Genomic DNA, 16113 nt, shown 5'->3' with positions numbered 1-16113 from the left:
AGTGAGGTTTGATAGAGATCGTTTGTGAACAGCAGTTTTCAGCTCTTTCCACAGAATCTCGATTGGATTGAGGTCTGGACTTTGACTTGGCCATTCTAACACCTGGATACGTTTATTTGTGAACCATTCCACTGTAGATTTTGCTTTATGTTTGGGATCATTGTCTTGTTGGAAGACAAATCTCCATCCCAGTATCAGGTTTTTTGCAGACTCCAACAGGTTTTCTTCAAGAATGATCCTGTATTTGGCTCCATCCACCTTCCCATCAATTTTAACCATCTTCCCTGTCTCTGCTGAAGAAAAGCAGGCCCAAACCATGACGCTGCCACCACCATGTTTGACAGTGGGAATGGTGTGTTCAGGGTGATGAGCTGTGTTGCCTTTATGCCAAACATATCGTTTGGCATTGTTGCCAAAAAGTTAGATTTTGGTTTCATCTGGGCAGAGCACCTACTTCCACATGTTTGATGTGTCTCCAGGTGGCTTGTTGCAACTTTAAACAAAACTTTTTATCGATATCTTTGAGAAATGGCTTTCTTCTTGCCACTCTTCCATAAAGGCCAGATTTGTGCAGTGTAGGACTGATTGTTGTCCTATGTACAGACTGTCCCATCTTAGCTGTAGATCTCTGCAGTTCATCCAGAGTGATCATGGGCCTCTTGGCTGCATCTCTGATCAGGGTTCTCCTTGTTTGAGATGAAAGTTTAGAGGGACGACCGGGTCTTGGTAGACTTGCAGTGGTATGATGCTCCTTCCATTTTAATATGATCGCTTGCACAGTGCTCCTTGGGATGTTTAAAGTTTTGGAAATCAGTTTGTATCCAAATCCAGCTTTAAGCTTCTCCACAACAGTATCACGGACCTGCCTGTTGTGTTCCTTGGTCTTCATGATGCTCTCTGTGCTTCAAACAGAACCCTGAGACTATCACAGAGCAGGTGCATTTATACGGAGACTTGATTACACATAGGTGGATTATAGTTATCATCATTAGGCATTTAGGACAACATTGGATCATTCAGAGATCCACAATGAACTTCTGGAGTGAGTTTGCTGCACTGAAAGTAAAGGGGGCGAATAATATTGCACGTGCCACTTTTCAGTTTTTGAATTTCCACCAAAATTTTAAATAACCAATAAATTTAATTCAACTTCACAATCGTCTTCCACTTGTTGTTGATTCTTCACCAAAAATTTACATTTGGTATCTTTATGTTTGAACCATCATATGTGGGAAAAGGTTGAAATCTTCCAGGGGGCCGAATACTTTCGCAAGGCACTGTACCTAGTGTACTCACGCAGCCAGACCCTGGCTCATGCTGCCGGTGGTTTGGGCAGCATGAATTGCGAGACAGGTTCCCTTTAACGTTTCTATTTTTATAGATATGATTATAGAATTATGTAAAATGATAGGCCAAATTTGATGGCAAATAATAGTACTCATGGCTGAAAGTTGCTTCTACTATACACGTTAATAGGACATTTAATATTTAATGATACTCTTTTAGACCTACTCGTTCCTGGGCAGAGAGGCAAGATATCCTGACCTGCAAACTCCAGGACAAACATTGTCACAATCGCCCAAATATGTGTATTAAATGTTCACTTAAACACTGCTCATCTCAATGGAAGATTAAATGAAAAGTGATATTCCACAGTGCCGAGCTGTAAATGAATGACCAGGTGCAATTCAGCATAGACAGCAGTGATCTGAGCTATCATAGCGTGTTCTATCCTACACTTTCAAATACTTTATATCTAATAAGGCTAGGTTTCTAACTACCCTGTCCATATCACAAGGCATCTTTCTGCATCAGTTCAGGTAGGTGCTGTATATTTAGAGGATTAATTCATCATTTTTCTGTGAAAGAGCTACATGTACATATAAATTGTTTGTGGGGTGAAATCCTGCTGACAGATTCCCTTTAAGTAAAAATTCCTTTTATCTCTGATCCCAAAAGATAAGGAGACAAGGGAAACCAAAATGATCAGGCAAGCAGCAATAGCAGTCAGTTATCGCACATGGTGACCTTAAAAACAACTGATTACAGGACTTTTTATAGTATTACTAACGACTGCAGACATTCTGAAATCCTAACACAGACAACCAGATGCTAGGAAAAACATGTGATTATGAGAATATTACCCAGAAGTCCAGCTAGCGATCTCATATCTTTCTCCATTAACCTATAAATCTCTTCTTCTGAGAAGCGTCCAATACCCTGTCCATACATTTCACGTTTCACAATGCCCTTAGTCAGGTGGCACAAAATCCACTTCAACAAGTCACTAAGTGGTCCAGGAATGGTGATCATTTTCTCAGTCTCGTGTAGATTATCCACCCACTGGCAATAGGCTAATGTCCTGCAACAAAAAAAATGAAACAAATAAACTGATGCAAATCTGTAACAGACCCCCACATCCTATGTGCCATTTATAAATCTGGTGACTTACGTGGCAGAGGGGTTTTTGGGCTCCATCAGGCGCCAATACCTTACTGCACCTGTACCTTTGTCACCCTTATAGCCATGCGCAACTGACAGAATCCCAAAGACTCACCAATAGAAATGGTCTTCAACCATTTTTGTCACTGCTCTGGAAACTGCTCTTTCATGTGGATTGAGGTTTTTGTTCAAATTGACTCCAAGTTTTTCCTCTAAAAAGTCAATAATAAACTCAGTCCCAGAAACCCTTGTATGGTTGTATTCTATCCATGGCATTTTCCCCTGAGGTGACAGCTTCCCATCAAAGTAGTTCTAAAACGGAAAAAATGCATTAAATTATTCAACATGAGTCTCTTAACATTATAAGGGTATTCCCAACATGAAAATGTATAGCATATCAATGTCTGAAAAACGTCTGTCCCACCTCACAAAGTGGTCTGGAGATACCCAATCTGGAAATATGGGACCTGTACCAATGTGAAGAATGAGGGGTCCCTAGACCTGCTTTGTGAGGTAGAATTCACACATTTTAAGACATTCATGCCATAAAATTCCAAGTTGGAAATATTATATAGCCAAAAATGAACTTTTCATAAGTTAAGTCCTGGTCCTAAAAAACTGTGCCAATGTAAACTTACAACATAAGAAAAGGCATGTGAGAGGCATTTGTAAGTGAAAACTGCAAATCTCTGGACAGCATATCATCAATTAGGCTTTTGAAATTCTGCCATTTGCCTGCATTTATCATTACAGACTGTGTTGGAGCATGATCATGTCTTAATAGCGGCCATTAGAGCACCGTTCACAATGGAAGCATATATCAGTCCTGCATGCTGATAAAGTTGGGAGAGAGAGCTACTGATCACAAGTGAAAGAGTCAGGGAAAAATGTTAGGATTACATCTGTCATAAACCCATGTAATGCAACATTCTCTTTTTACTAGATGGAGGCCCGATGCTATCGCATCGGGAGGGCGGTAATATCACGATGGGGGCAGGCTTTCCAGCATTGAGAATCCCCCCACCATGTGCTCACCCACCTATCCACTCTCTCTTTCCCCATGTGCTGACTTCTCCCATCTGTGCTCTCTTCTTTGACCTGTCTACCCCATGTGCTATCCCCCTTGGCTTCTGTCTTTCTCCTTCCTGTGCTGTATTCTCCCCTCATGTGCTGTCCCGTTTGAGCTGTCTCTGTCTCTCTCACCCCTGTGCGCTTTCTCTCTCCCCATCCGCTGTCTTCTCCTCTCATGTCATCTCTTCTTTGACCTTTGTACCCCATGTGCTCTCGTACATGGTCAGTTCTTGGGAAAACCCCTTTAATGTGACCGGCTTTCTCTGCCTGCAGATACGTCATGCATTTGCCACCGGGATCAGCTGAATGATTCACTGCACCTGCACGGAATTCACGCAGGTGCAGTAAATCAGACCGCCACCATCTTTGTGCAGACAGATAGCAGCAGTCACATTAAAACTGCGCATGCACAAAATTATAATGCTTTTCCTATCCCAATCTGACATCTTAACAACTATATCTTTAACCACCCTTCCTACAGCTCTCATGTTCTCCTTGCTATTAAGCACTATTTTGATCTAAATGATAACCACGAAGTCTCAGATACGACTCTCTGGTGTGCTCATAAAGCTAACCTAAGGGGCCACTTTATTAAGCAAGCTGCTCACAACAATAAAACTAGACAAATGCTCTATACAGATATTTCAAGCAAATTAACCTCCCTACATAGGCTTCATAAGCAGGTCTTCTTCAAAGATAGTGCACAAGAGAATACTCTTCTCCATCAACAACTCCATGAACTAAATCTTTATAAATATGAACAAGTGCTAAAGAAATTAAAAATGTCCTACGACTGGCAAGGGAATAAAACAAGTGCTCTACTAGCCAAACAAATAAAATCTCAGAATTCTAAATCTCGTATACCCTTTATAAGAAACTTTGATAATATTAAAGTAATGAATCCTCAAGACATTGCTAACGAATTTGCAAATTACTATCACAAGCTATTTAATTTAGAAACTGACCCAATGACCCCACAACCAAACATGGATATGATTACATCTTTCCTTGATAAGTTAAACTACGTTGTCTTAGTTCGGCTCACTTAGCTGCACTTTCCCACTCCTTCACAATTGATGAAGTCTCTAAAGCAATTGACTCACTTAAGTTAAATAAAGCTCCAGGCCCTGATGGGTTAACAAATGAATATTATAAAAAATATAAAAGTTCCTTGTCTCTGTACCTGACAAAATTACTTAATGAAATCATTAAATCAGAAACCTTTCCTACGGAAATGCTCAAAGCATTGATTTACCTTACCCAAATATGGGAAAACTCCAGATACCCCTTCTAATTTTAGACCAGTCTCTGTTATATTCAGATTTAAAATTATACGCTAAAGTTCTTTCAATTAGACTACTCGATATTGTGCCCTTACTTATCCATAGAGATCAAGTGGGGTTGGTTAAAAACCGCTCGCCACTTCATTAATATCATATTGGAAGTGGATCGTCAAGGAATGCCCTCTCTGCTCCTCACGTTGGATGCGGAGAAGGCATTCGACCGAGTACATTGGGGATACCTCAGGGAAGTGTTGAGGAAATTTGGATTTGCTGGCCCTATTCTGTCTTGTATCATGGCTTTATACACCTGCCCTTTAGCACAATTATATTCTTCAGGAGTTCTGTCCAATTTGTTTTCAATTGCTAATGGTACAAGACAGGGGTGCCCATTGCCCTCTTTGATTTTCACCCTAATATTAGAACCTTTTGCCCAGGCCATTCATTCCGCCCCTAATATTACAGGTATAAGGATAGGAAAAACAGATAATCGAATAGGGCTGTTTGCGGATGACGTGATCTTAAGTATAGCAAACCCACTGGAGTCATTAAGAGGCATAACTCAAATTATTAAGGACTTTGGAAATGCTAGCTACTATAAAGTTAATGCTTCTAAATTGACGATTTTGGATATTGGTATTCAGCCTAGCCTCAAAAACTCATTAAAGCAGATATTTCCCTATAGTTGGGCAGAAGAGGCTATTCCATATCTGGGTATTTCGCTCACTTTCCCAATCAAGAATCTGGAAAGAGAAAACTTTCATGCATTAATACATACTATAGCTGGGGAAATCAAGAAATACAGTAAATTTCCAAAATCATGGATTGAAAGAATTTCGGTGGTAAAAATGATGTTGCTTCCTAAGATACTATATTATTTCCGGAACATGCCTATATTGGTTCCAGCACATACGTTGATGTTGTTGCAGAGTTTGATATTGAGATTTATCTGGAACGCTCAAAAGTCCAGAATTTCGGCAAACATTATATATTTGCCACTAAAAAAGGGGGGTTTGGGATGTCCAAATATACAAAGATACTACCGGATTCTTTGCTAGATCAACTAAGGTGCTGGTGGAATAACGACACTTCTAAGCCTTGGGTAGATCTAGAATCCATTATAGTAGAACATGAGAAAATGCCCCACTTCCTATGGCACCTAAGATTATCAAGGAATTTCTCTCCCAACACTTTCCCTACAATTGTAGCTAGAATAAACGCTTGGAGGAATAAAAATATAGGATATAAACTGGTCCACTTTAGATTGGATAATGTTCCGCTTGAAACACTGCAGTATGCCATTCCATTCCTTAAGCTAGATGATTGGATAGAAAGAGGAATAACTCGATTGGGGAACTTGATGCAAGCTAATCCTCTGTCTCCATTTTCTTCACTGGTGGATAAATATAGCATTAATAAGAGAGACTTTTTCAAATATCTTCAAATTAGACATTTTATGAACAGTGTGAATAATGGGTCAGAAAGCTTAAAATCTGACTATGAATACTATTTTTCTATTAATAGGGACTCTTCTAAAGGGATTTCTAGAGCATATGAAGCTATAAATTCTTTCACTGAGCTTAAATCTTTGCCTTTTGTTACAAGGTGGGAAAGAGCCTTAGGCTGTACTTTTACCCAGGAAGAATGGTCTCAGGCATACCAGATAGACAAAAAGTCTTTACATTGGATAAACCATTTGGAAACCTCTAGGAAGATCTTGTACAGGTGGTATTTCACCCCGTATCGTCTCAAAAAGATATTCCCACAAACATCAGCTTTATGCTGGAGGTGTCAATCAGAGGTGGGGGATTTGTTGCATATTTGGTGGTCATGTCCCCTAATCAGCACTCACTGGTTACACATTTATAGTATGAATTCAGAGGTACCAGGATACGACATAGTGTGGGATCCTGCAACAGTTTTATTATCTCTGAAATTGGTGTGACTCCAATACGAGGATGCAGTAATTACAAGCCACATCCTTACAGCTACAAGAGTCAATATAGTAAAGAATTGGAAAAGTGTTACAATTCCTTCACTTTAGGAGACAATGAGAAAAATTCATTATAATTGTATTATGGAACACATGATAGACAGTCACCTGGGCAGGGTTAAACAATTTAAAGTTATCTGGGAAAAATAGTTTATTTCCTTGAAGTACTCTTGTGATTGATAGAAATTAACACTCCTAACATAAATATCCATTATAATCCTTTGTTTACAATTAGGCAGCATAGAATACCCGAATTTTGTTATGCGACATTATAAATTGTCAAGGTAAGAACTTCATAACTGACATTACCAAAAAGCAATTACCGTATATACTCGAGTATAAGCCGACCCCCCCCTAATTTTGCTATAAAAAACTGGGAAAACTTAATGACTCGAGTATAAGCCTAGGGTGGAAAATGCAGCAGCTACCGGTAAATTTCAAAAGTAAAAATAGATACCAATAAAAGTAAAATTAATTCAGACATCAGTAGGTTAAGTGTTTTTGAATATCCATATTGAATCAGGAGCCCCATATAATGCTCCATAAAGTTTGATGGGCCCCATTAGATGCTCCATATTAAAATATGCCCCATATAATCCTGCATAAAGGGTAATAATGGCCCCATAAGATGCTCCATAGAGATATTTGCCCTATATAATGCTGCATAAACGTTATGGCCCCATAAGATGCTTCATACAGACACTTGCTCCATATAATGCTGCACAAACGTTATGGCCCCATAAGATCATCCATACAGTCACTTCCCCCATATAGTGCTGCACAAGCGTTATGGCCCCATAAGATTCTCCATACAGTCACTTGCCCCATATAATGCTGCACAAGCGTTATGGCCCCATAAGATGCTCCATACAGTCACTTGCCCCATATAATGCTGCACAAGCGTTATGGCCCCATAAGATGCTCCATACAGTCACTTGCCCCATTATAGTGCTGCACAAGCGTTATGGCCCCATAAGATGCTCAGTACAGTCACTTGCCCCATATAATGCTGCACAAGTGTTATGGCCCCATTAGATGCTCCATACAGTCACTTGCCCCATATAGTGCTGCACAAGTGTTATGGCCCCATAACATGCTCCATACAGTGACTTGCCCCTTATAGTGCTGCACAAGTGTTATGGCCCCATAAGATGCTCCATACAGTGACTTGCCCCTTATAGTGCTGCACAAGTGTTATGACCCCATAAGTTGCTCCATACAGTGACTTGCCCCTTATAGTGCTGCACAAGTGTTATGGCCCCATAAGATGCTCCGTTCAGTGACTTGCCCCTTATAGTGCTGCACAAGTGATATGGCCCCATAAGATGCTCCATACAATGACTTGCCCCTTATAGTGCTGCACAAACGTTATGGCCCCATAGCCCCATAAGATGCTCCGTACAGTGACTTGCCCCTTATAGTGCTGCACAAGTGTTATGGCCCCACAAGATGCTCCATACAGTGACTTGCCCCTTATAGTGCTGCACAAGTATTATGGCCCCATAAGTTGCTCCATACAGTGACTTGCCCCTTATAGTGCTGCACAAGTGTTATGGCCCCATAAGATGCTCCGTTCAGTGACTTGCCCCTTATAGTGCTGCACAAGTGATATGGCCCCATAAGATGCTCCATACAATGACTTGCCCCTTATAGTGCTGCACAAACGTTATGGCCCCATAGCCCCATAAGATGCTCCGTACAGTGACTTGCCCCTTATAGTGCTGCACAAGTGTTATGGCCCCATAAGATGCTCCGTACAGTGACTTGCCCCTTATAATGCTGCACAAGTGTTATGGCCTCATAAGATGCTCCGTACAGTGACTTGCCCATTATAGTGCTGCACAAGCGTTATGGCCCCATAAGATGCTCCATACAGTCACTTGCCCCATATGCTTTTGCTGCGATAAAAAAAAAATCACATACTCACCTGTCTTCGCTCAGGACCCCCAACACTTTCAATATTTACCTGCTCCTCGTGCGGCTCCGTCTTAAGCACTGACGTTCAGCAGAGGGCGCGCACTGACTACGTCACCGCGCCCTCTGACCTGAGCGTCACAGCCAGAGAAAGATGAAGATGGAGCCGCACCGGAACGAGGAGCGGTGAATATCGCGCATCGCTGCGCTCCCCTCCCCAAATACTCACCTACTGCTGGCGCTGTGAAGTCCCTGCTTTTTCCAGCGCTGCATCTTCTTCCTGTATTGAGCGGTCACAGTTACTGCTCATTACAGTAATGAATATGTGGCTCCACCTCTATGGGAGGTGGAGCCGCATATTCATTACTGTAATGAGCGGTACCATGTAACCGCTCAGTACAGGAAGAAGCTGCAGCGCTGGAAGAAGCAGGGACCGCGCCAGCAGTAGGTGAGTATAATTAGACAGCCCCCGCCCCCCCTCATCTGCCGACCCCTGGGTATGACTCGAGTATAAGCCAAGACGGGGACTTTCAGCCCCAAAAAATGGGCTGAAAATCTCGTCTTATACTCGAGTATATACGGTATTTGTGTTATTTGGCTTATATGTGTAAGTCTGGGTTATTGTTATAGATTCTCGGGTTCCTTGTAAGGAAGTAGTTTGGAATATTGACCAAATCTTGTACTATTGGTTAATGATTGCAATTATTTGAATGGCTGTTGTCAATGTACCTTCTTACTCTGGAACCAATAAAGTTTATGTTATAAAAAAAAACTGCGCATGCGCTCCTCCTGTACGAAGATGGCGGCGGTCAGTGAATCATTCAGCTGATCCCGGCGGCGGCATGTTCACAATGGCGTTCTGCTGGTGTTCCCGCGCAAATGGCCGCGTATGGCATATACAGTGTGTGTGGTGCATACAGCGTATACAATGTGTGTGGTGTGTACGGCATTTACAGTGTGTGTGTGTGGTGCATATGGCGTATACACATTTCTAGAGACCAATCCTAGATCCTCCAGTATCTCACCCCACTCTTCTGAGAAAATAGGATCATTCCTCTGTGCATAAGGCAGATAGAGGTTATGCCCACCCAATATCCCACCAAAGTACTGGAATCTTGGGGAACACAGCCCCATGTCATGATTTAATCGATCAAGATCATTGATTATCTTAATATACAGTGGGGCAAAAAAGTATTTAGTCAGTCAGCAATAGTGCAAGTTCCACCACTTAAAAAGATGAGAGGCGTCTGTAATTTACATCATAGGTAGACCTCAACTATGGGAGACAAACTGAGGAAAAAAAATCCAGAAAATCACATTGTCTGTTTTTTTAACATTTTATTTGCATATTATGGTGGAAAATAAGTAATATATCCTTTGTTGGCAATGACAGAGGTCAAACGTTTTCTGTAAGTCTTCACAAGGTTGCCACACACTGTTGTTGGTATGTTGGCCCATTCCTCCATGCAGATCTCCTCTAGAGCAGTGATGTTTTTGGCTTTTCGCTTGGCAACACGGACTTTCAACTCCCTCCAAAGGTTTTCTATAGGGTTGAGATCTGGAGACAGGCTAGGCCACTCCAGGACCTTGAAATGCTTCTTACGAAGCCACTCCTTCGTTGCCCTGGCGGTGTGCTTTGGATCATTGTCATGTTGAAAGACCCAGCCACGTTTCATCTTCAATGCCCTTGCTGATGGAAGGAGGTTTGCACTCAAAATCTCACGATACATGGCCCCATTCATTCTTTCATGTACCCGGATCAGTCGTCCTGGCCCCTTTGCAGAGAAACAGCCCCAAAGCATGATGTTTCCACCACCATGCTTTACAGTAGGTATGGTGTTTGATGGATGCAACTCAGTATTCTTTTTCCTCCAAACACGACAAGTTGTGTTTCTACCAAACAGTTCCAGTTTGGTTTCATCAGACCATAGGACATTCTCCCAAAACTCCTCTGGATCATCCAAATGCTCTCTAGCAAACTTCAGACGGGCCCGGACATGTACTGGCTTAAGCAGTGGGACACGTCTGGCACTGCAGGATCTGAGTCCATGGTGGCGTAGTGTGTTACTTATGGTAGGCCTTGTTACATTGGTCCCAGCTCTCTGCAGTTCATTCACTAGGTCCCCCCGCGTGGTTCTGGGATTTTTGCTCACAGTTCTTGTGATCATTCTGACCCCACGGGGTGGGATTTTGCGTGGAGCCCCAGATCGAGGGAGATTATCAGTGGTCTTGTATGTCTTCCATTTTCTAATTATTGCTCCCACTGTTGATTTCTTCACTCCAAGCTGGTGTTAAGGACTGGCGGAACGCACCAAGTAAAAGATGAAATGGAACTAGGTGCGTTCGCAGTCCGAGGTCCACCGTGCAGGTAAAAACCCTGCTGCTAGTAAGACGGACTATATGGCGGTACTATAAGAATACACGCACGAGTTAACTTCACCCTGCGTGAAGGAAGCGATCCTGTTGCGTCACAGGACCGCGGTACCGCACATAGAGCACGAGCAAGAAGTCAGCGAACTCAACCCCAACTAGGATTGAAGTCCGATTAGACACTTGCTGGCACAACACCGCAACTGGGTGAGTAAGGAAACTAAATAATAATATAAAGGCACAAGAGTGCGTGCGGTGCCGCACTGACGGATGCCACTAACCACCCAGGCTTGGGTCAGGAAAGCGCAGAGCAAGCGCACGGCGCCGTACAGGCGGACACAGCAGTAGGTAGCTGTAATGTGTGTTACGTGCTGTTGGATAAGTCGGGCGCTAGATAGCAAACATACACCTTCCGCGAACAATCATTCAATAGGGAGGGTTATTTAAAGAGCGACTTTCACTCACAACACACACACATATTTACAAGACAATACTAGCGCATGGCCGTGCGGTCATGCGCAGTTTATATAGCTGCAGCACAGGAAACAGCTACAGAAGTTTTGCCCTTTCAGGACCTGCCAAAAGGACCAATGGGATGTGGTGCAGTACCTGAGCATGTGACCCTCGATCTCCAACGGGAGATCCTGCCCTGGGCATGCTCAGACAGAGAAAAGCAGGACTTAGATCCAGAAACGTCCACTCGCCGCTGCCCAGCACTGGCTTCAATGGCAGAAGCAGGAAAAGCAGCAGTAACTCTTCGCACAGAGTCAGACTGAGCGAGACGCTGGGATCGACGTCCCTGCTGAGCAGACTCCACTGCGGCTGGAGAAGAATGGGAGACCGCAGCGGAGACGGATCGAGATTCCCCCTGTGCAGCAGAGGAAACTCGACTCCTAACAGCTGGTTGGCTATTGCAGATTCAGTCTTCCCAGCCTGGTGCAGGGCTACAATTTTGTTTCTGGTGTCCTTTGACAGCTCTTTGGTCTTCACCATAGTGGAGTTTGGAGTCAGACTGTTTGAGGGTGTGCACAGGTGTCTTTTTATACTGATAACAAGTTTAAACAGGTGCCATTACTACAGGTAATGAGTGGAGGAAAGAGGAGACTCTTAAAGAAGAAGTTACAGGTCTGTGAGAGCCAGAAATCTTGATTGTTTGTTTCTGACCAAATACTTATTTTCAACCATAATATGCAAAAAAAATTATAAAAATACAGACAGTGATTTTCTGGATTTTTTTTTTCTCAGTTTGTCTCCCATAGTTGAGGTCTACCTATGATGTAAATTACAGACGCCTCTCATCTTTTTAAGTGGTGGAACTTGCACTATTGCTGACTGACTAAATACTTTTTTGCCCCACTGTATACTTACTTGTAATGTCTTCATATCCTGTTCCGTCCAGATGTGTCCGGATCCCAGAATTCCAAGAGGTGGAAGTTCACCAACCTCCATATTGGGACACCCAAGTGATAGGTGTCTCAATATGGAAACTGCTGGTGGCACCAACCTCTTGTGTGGTACCACCAGCGGAACACCGTCGCACCTCACACACACTCTATATGCCGTATGCACCACACACACACACAGTATACGCCGTACGCAGCCTCTTGCGCTGTACCACCAGTGGAACACCATCGCGAACACGCCACCGCCGGGATCAGCTGAATGATTCACTGACTGCCACCATCTTTGCACAGAAGGAGCGCATGCGCAGTTTCAATGTGACCGATGCTATCGGTCTGCACAAAGATGGCGGCGGCCTGATTTACTGCGCCTGCGCAGGCGCAGTCATTCATTCGGCTGATCCCGGCTGCAGATGCGCGATGTGTCTACAGGCAGAGGAATTCATTTTAAAAATTGTCTGTGTCTGACCGTGTACGAGAGCACACGGGGTACACAGGTCAAAGAAGAGATAACATGAGAGGAGAAGACAGCAGATGGGGAAAGAGAAAGCGCATAGGGGTAAGAGAGACAGAGACAACTCAAATGGGACAGCACATGAGGGGAGTACACAGCACAGGAAGGAGAAAGACAGCAGACAAGGGGGATAGCACATGGGGTAGACAGGTCAAAGAAGAGAAACCACTTGAAAGAAAGATATATATAATACCAAAATTAATCACAAAAACAAGTATGTTCAAAATATAAATAAGTTTATTAAAGACACCAATCCAATTTAACACACAAAAAATAATAAAAACACAAGTGACAAATCTAAAAAATAAGGGGAACAGAGCACCACCAGTAATCCGGGCAGATTGCCATAATCAGCATATAATGTTATACAAATCCGACTGTCATAAATAGGGAAGCATACATTTCATATTATCAATCTCATAATATCAATAAAAATACCTAGCAATATATATTAAATCCAAGTGATGACGTCACTCCCTGACGAAGCAACGTGTGAAACGCCTGTTGGAGTGTGGGGCAGCAGCACCACGAGGGAAATGAATCCCGGTTAGTATATGGATGTGTTCATTTTACTTTGGTTATTCTCCTCTTAAGGATCACTTTAGATAATCTACTATGTGCACTTTATAATCCATTTGGGGCTATATGTACCCTGCTACTTATGCACTTTATGGTATACTACTTGGATTTAATATATATTGGTAGGTATTTTTATTGATATTATGAGATTGATAATATGAAATGTATGCTTCCCTATTTATGACAGTCGGATTTGTATAACATTATATGCTGATTATGGCAATCTGCCCGGATTATTGGTGGTGCTCTGTTCCCCTTATTTTTTAGATTTGTCATTTGTTTTTTTATTATTTTTGTGTGTTAAATTGGATTGGTGTCTTTAATAAACTTATTTATATTTTGAACATACTTGTTTTTGTGATTAATTTTGGGATTATATATATCTTTCTTTCAAGTGGTTTTTCTTTGGTATATTATGTTGTTGTCTACTTGAATTCTATTAGATTATGTGATAGGTTCTTTTTTGCTCCTATTTTTTGGCTTAAAGGTCAAAGAAGAGAGCACAGACGGGAGAAGTCAGCACATGGGGAAAGAGAGAGTGGATAGGTGGGAGAGCACATGGGGGAGAGATTCTCAACGCTGCAAAACCTGCCCCCATCGTGACATCACCGCCCTCCCGATGCGATAGCATCGGGCCTCCATCTAGTTGCAGATAATTGTCCTCGTAAATGTGCTTTGCATTCATTCACACTTAGCACAACCATGCTATGCTGTCCATGCTCTGACCATTATACCAAATTGTGGGTCTTCTTCCCTTAGCTAACAGTCTAAGGGTATGTGCCCGCGCTGTAGATTTTCCTGCGGATTTTTCCGCAGCGGATTTGGAAAATCCGCAGTGCAAAACCACTGCGGTTTTCACTGCGGATCTTCTTGCGGTTTCTTCTGCGGATTCTTTTGCGGGTTTTCATCAGCACTTTCCTATTGGTGCTGGTTGAAACCCGCTGCGGAATCCGCACAAACAATTGTCATGCTGCGGAAAATAATCCGCAGCGTTTCCGCGCGGCTTTTTCTGCAGCATGTGCACAGCGTTTTTTTTTCCCATAGGTTTACATTGTACTGTAAACTTTGGGAAAACTGCTGCGGATCCGCAGCGGCCAAATCCGCTGCGGATCCGCAGCAAAATCTGCAGCGTGTGAACACAGCCTTACAGGCATATGTGAAGCTATTAGTTTAGCTCAGAAGAATCACGGCCAGACAAAATAAAATGTGATGTATTCAGGTTCAACTTGGATGTCCTGCCAAATTCTCTGAAACGCCTTTGGAGATGGCGTATGGTAGAGAAATGAACATTAAATTCATGGGCTACAGCTCTGGTGGAAATTGTGGCCACCCTAAGGCACCTGTGCAATAATCATGCTGTCTAATCAGCTCTGGATATATCAACCTGCGAGGCGGATGATTATCTCAGGAAAGGAGAAGGACTCACTAAGGCTGGTTTCACATTTGCGTTTTTTTTTTTTGCGTATAAAAACGCATGCGTTTTTTTCCCTATACTTAACATTAAAAACGCATGCGTTTTTTTGCATGCGTTTTGACGTGTTTTGACAACGCATGCATTTTTTCTCTGCATGCGTTGTGTTGCAGAAATGCAACATGTAGTAATTTTAGCTGCATTTTTTTGCTGCAAAAAAACGCATGCTTTTTTTGCGGCAAAAAAAATGTATTGATGTCTATGTAAACGCATGCGTTTTTAAGCACATGTGTTTGCATGCGTTTTTATAGAAAAACACAAGAATACACACTGAACAGCCACCCCCAACCCTAACCCTAAGGGATCCTAACCCTAACTCTAAGGGTTAGGGTTAGGATCCCTAGGGTTAGGGTTAGAGTTTGTGTTTTAGGGTTAGGGTTAGAGTTTGTGTTAGGGTTAGAGTTTGTGAGTTTGTGTTAGAGTTTGTGTTAGAGTTTGTGTTAGGGTTAGAGTTTGTGTTAGGGTTAGGGTCCCTTGGGTTAGGGTTGGAGTTAGGGTTAGGGTTAGAGTTTGTGTTTTAGGGTTAGGATAAAAAAAAGGGATTTTTTATACATTCAGGAAGCCATAATGGCACAACGTAAATAAAATACGAAGATTAGGACTGCCCCATTATGAGATTGCCGTGAAGTGGCGGGGTAGCTCAAAGAATTGATCAATTGTTTGCTAAATGTCTCATATTTGAAATACAGTTAGAATTTATGTGCAATTGCACTTCAGTTATTGCGTTCTGACCATAAGCAGTACTGGCTTCTTCCCTTTTTTTTTGCTTAGGGTTAGGATCCCTAGGGTTACTAGGGATCCTAACCCTATCCCTAACCCTAACCCTAGGTATTTCTGTTTATAGTGGGTTTTCTAGTTGATTTTGATGATTGGCAGCTGTCACACACTTATCATGCGTTTCAAAAACGCAAACGCAGGAAAAAACGCATGTAAACGTGTCAAAATGCCGCATTTGTGTTAAAACATGCAAAAACGCATGTGCCTAAAAAACGCAGCGTTTAAACGCGTTTTTTCACCAAATGCGTTTGCGTTTAAAATGCTGCGTTTTTAAACGCAAATGTGAAACCAGCCTAACACAG

The 16113-nt window shown here is 42.4% G+C and overlaps 1 protein-coding gene across 1 annotated transcript in view; it reads right to left on the bottom strand.

Annotated features, from left to right (window-relative positions):
* Positions 1-16113, bottom strand: part of FAXC (failed axon connections homolog, metaxin like GST domain containing) — a 67160-nt gene that overhangs the window by 14282 nt on the left and 36765 nt on the right. The window contains exons 3-4 of the mRNA XM_069726328.1: positions 2558-2754; positions 2145-2362 (exon numbers count right to left, since the gene is read on the bottom strand). Coding sequence (XP_069582429.1) covers positions 2145-2362; positions 2558-2754 — 415 coding nt within the window. The remainder of the gene's footprint in view (positions 1-2144; positions 2363-2557; positions 2755-16113) is intronic.

This window comes from Ranitomeya imitator, chromosome 5 (genome assembly GCF_032444005.1).
Source record: "Ranitomeya imitator isolate aRanImi1 chromosome 5, aRanImi1.pri, whole genome shotgun sequence".
NCBI lineage: Eukaryota > Metazoa > Chordata > Amphibia > Anura > Dendrobatidae > Ranitomeya > Ranitomeya imitator.
The sequence above is the reverse complement of the archived record's forward strand: the minus strand, read 5'-3'. Positions and strand labels throughout refer to the sequence as shown.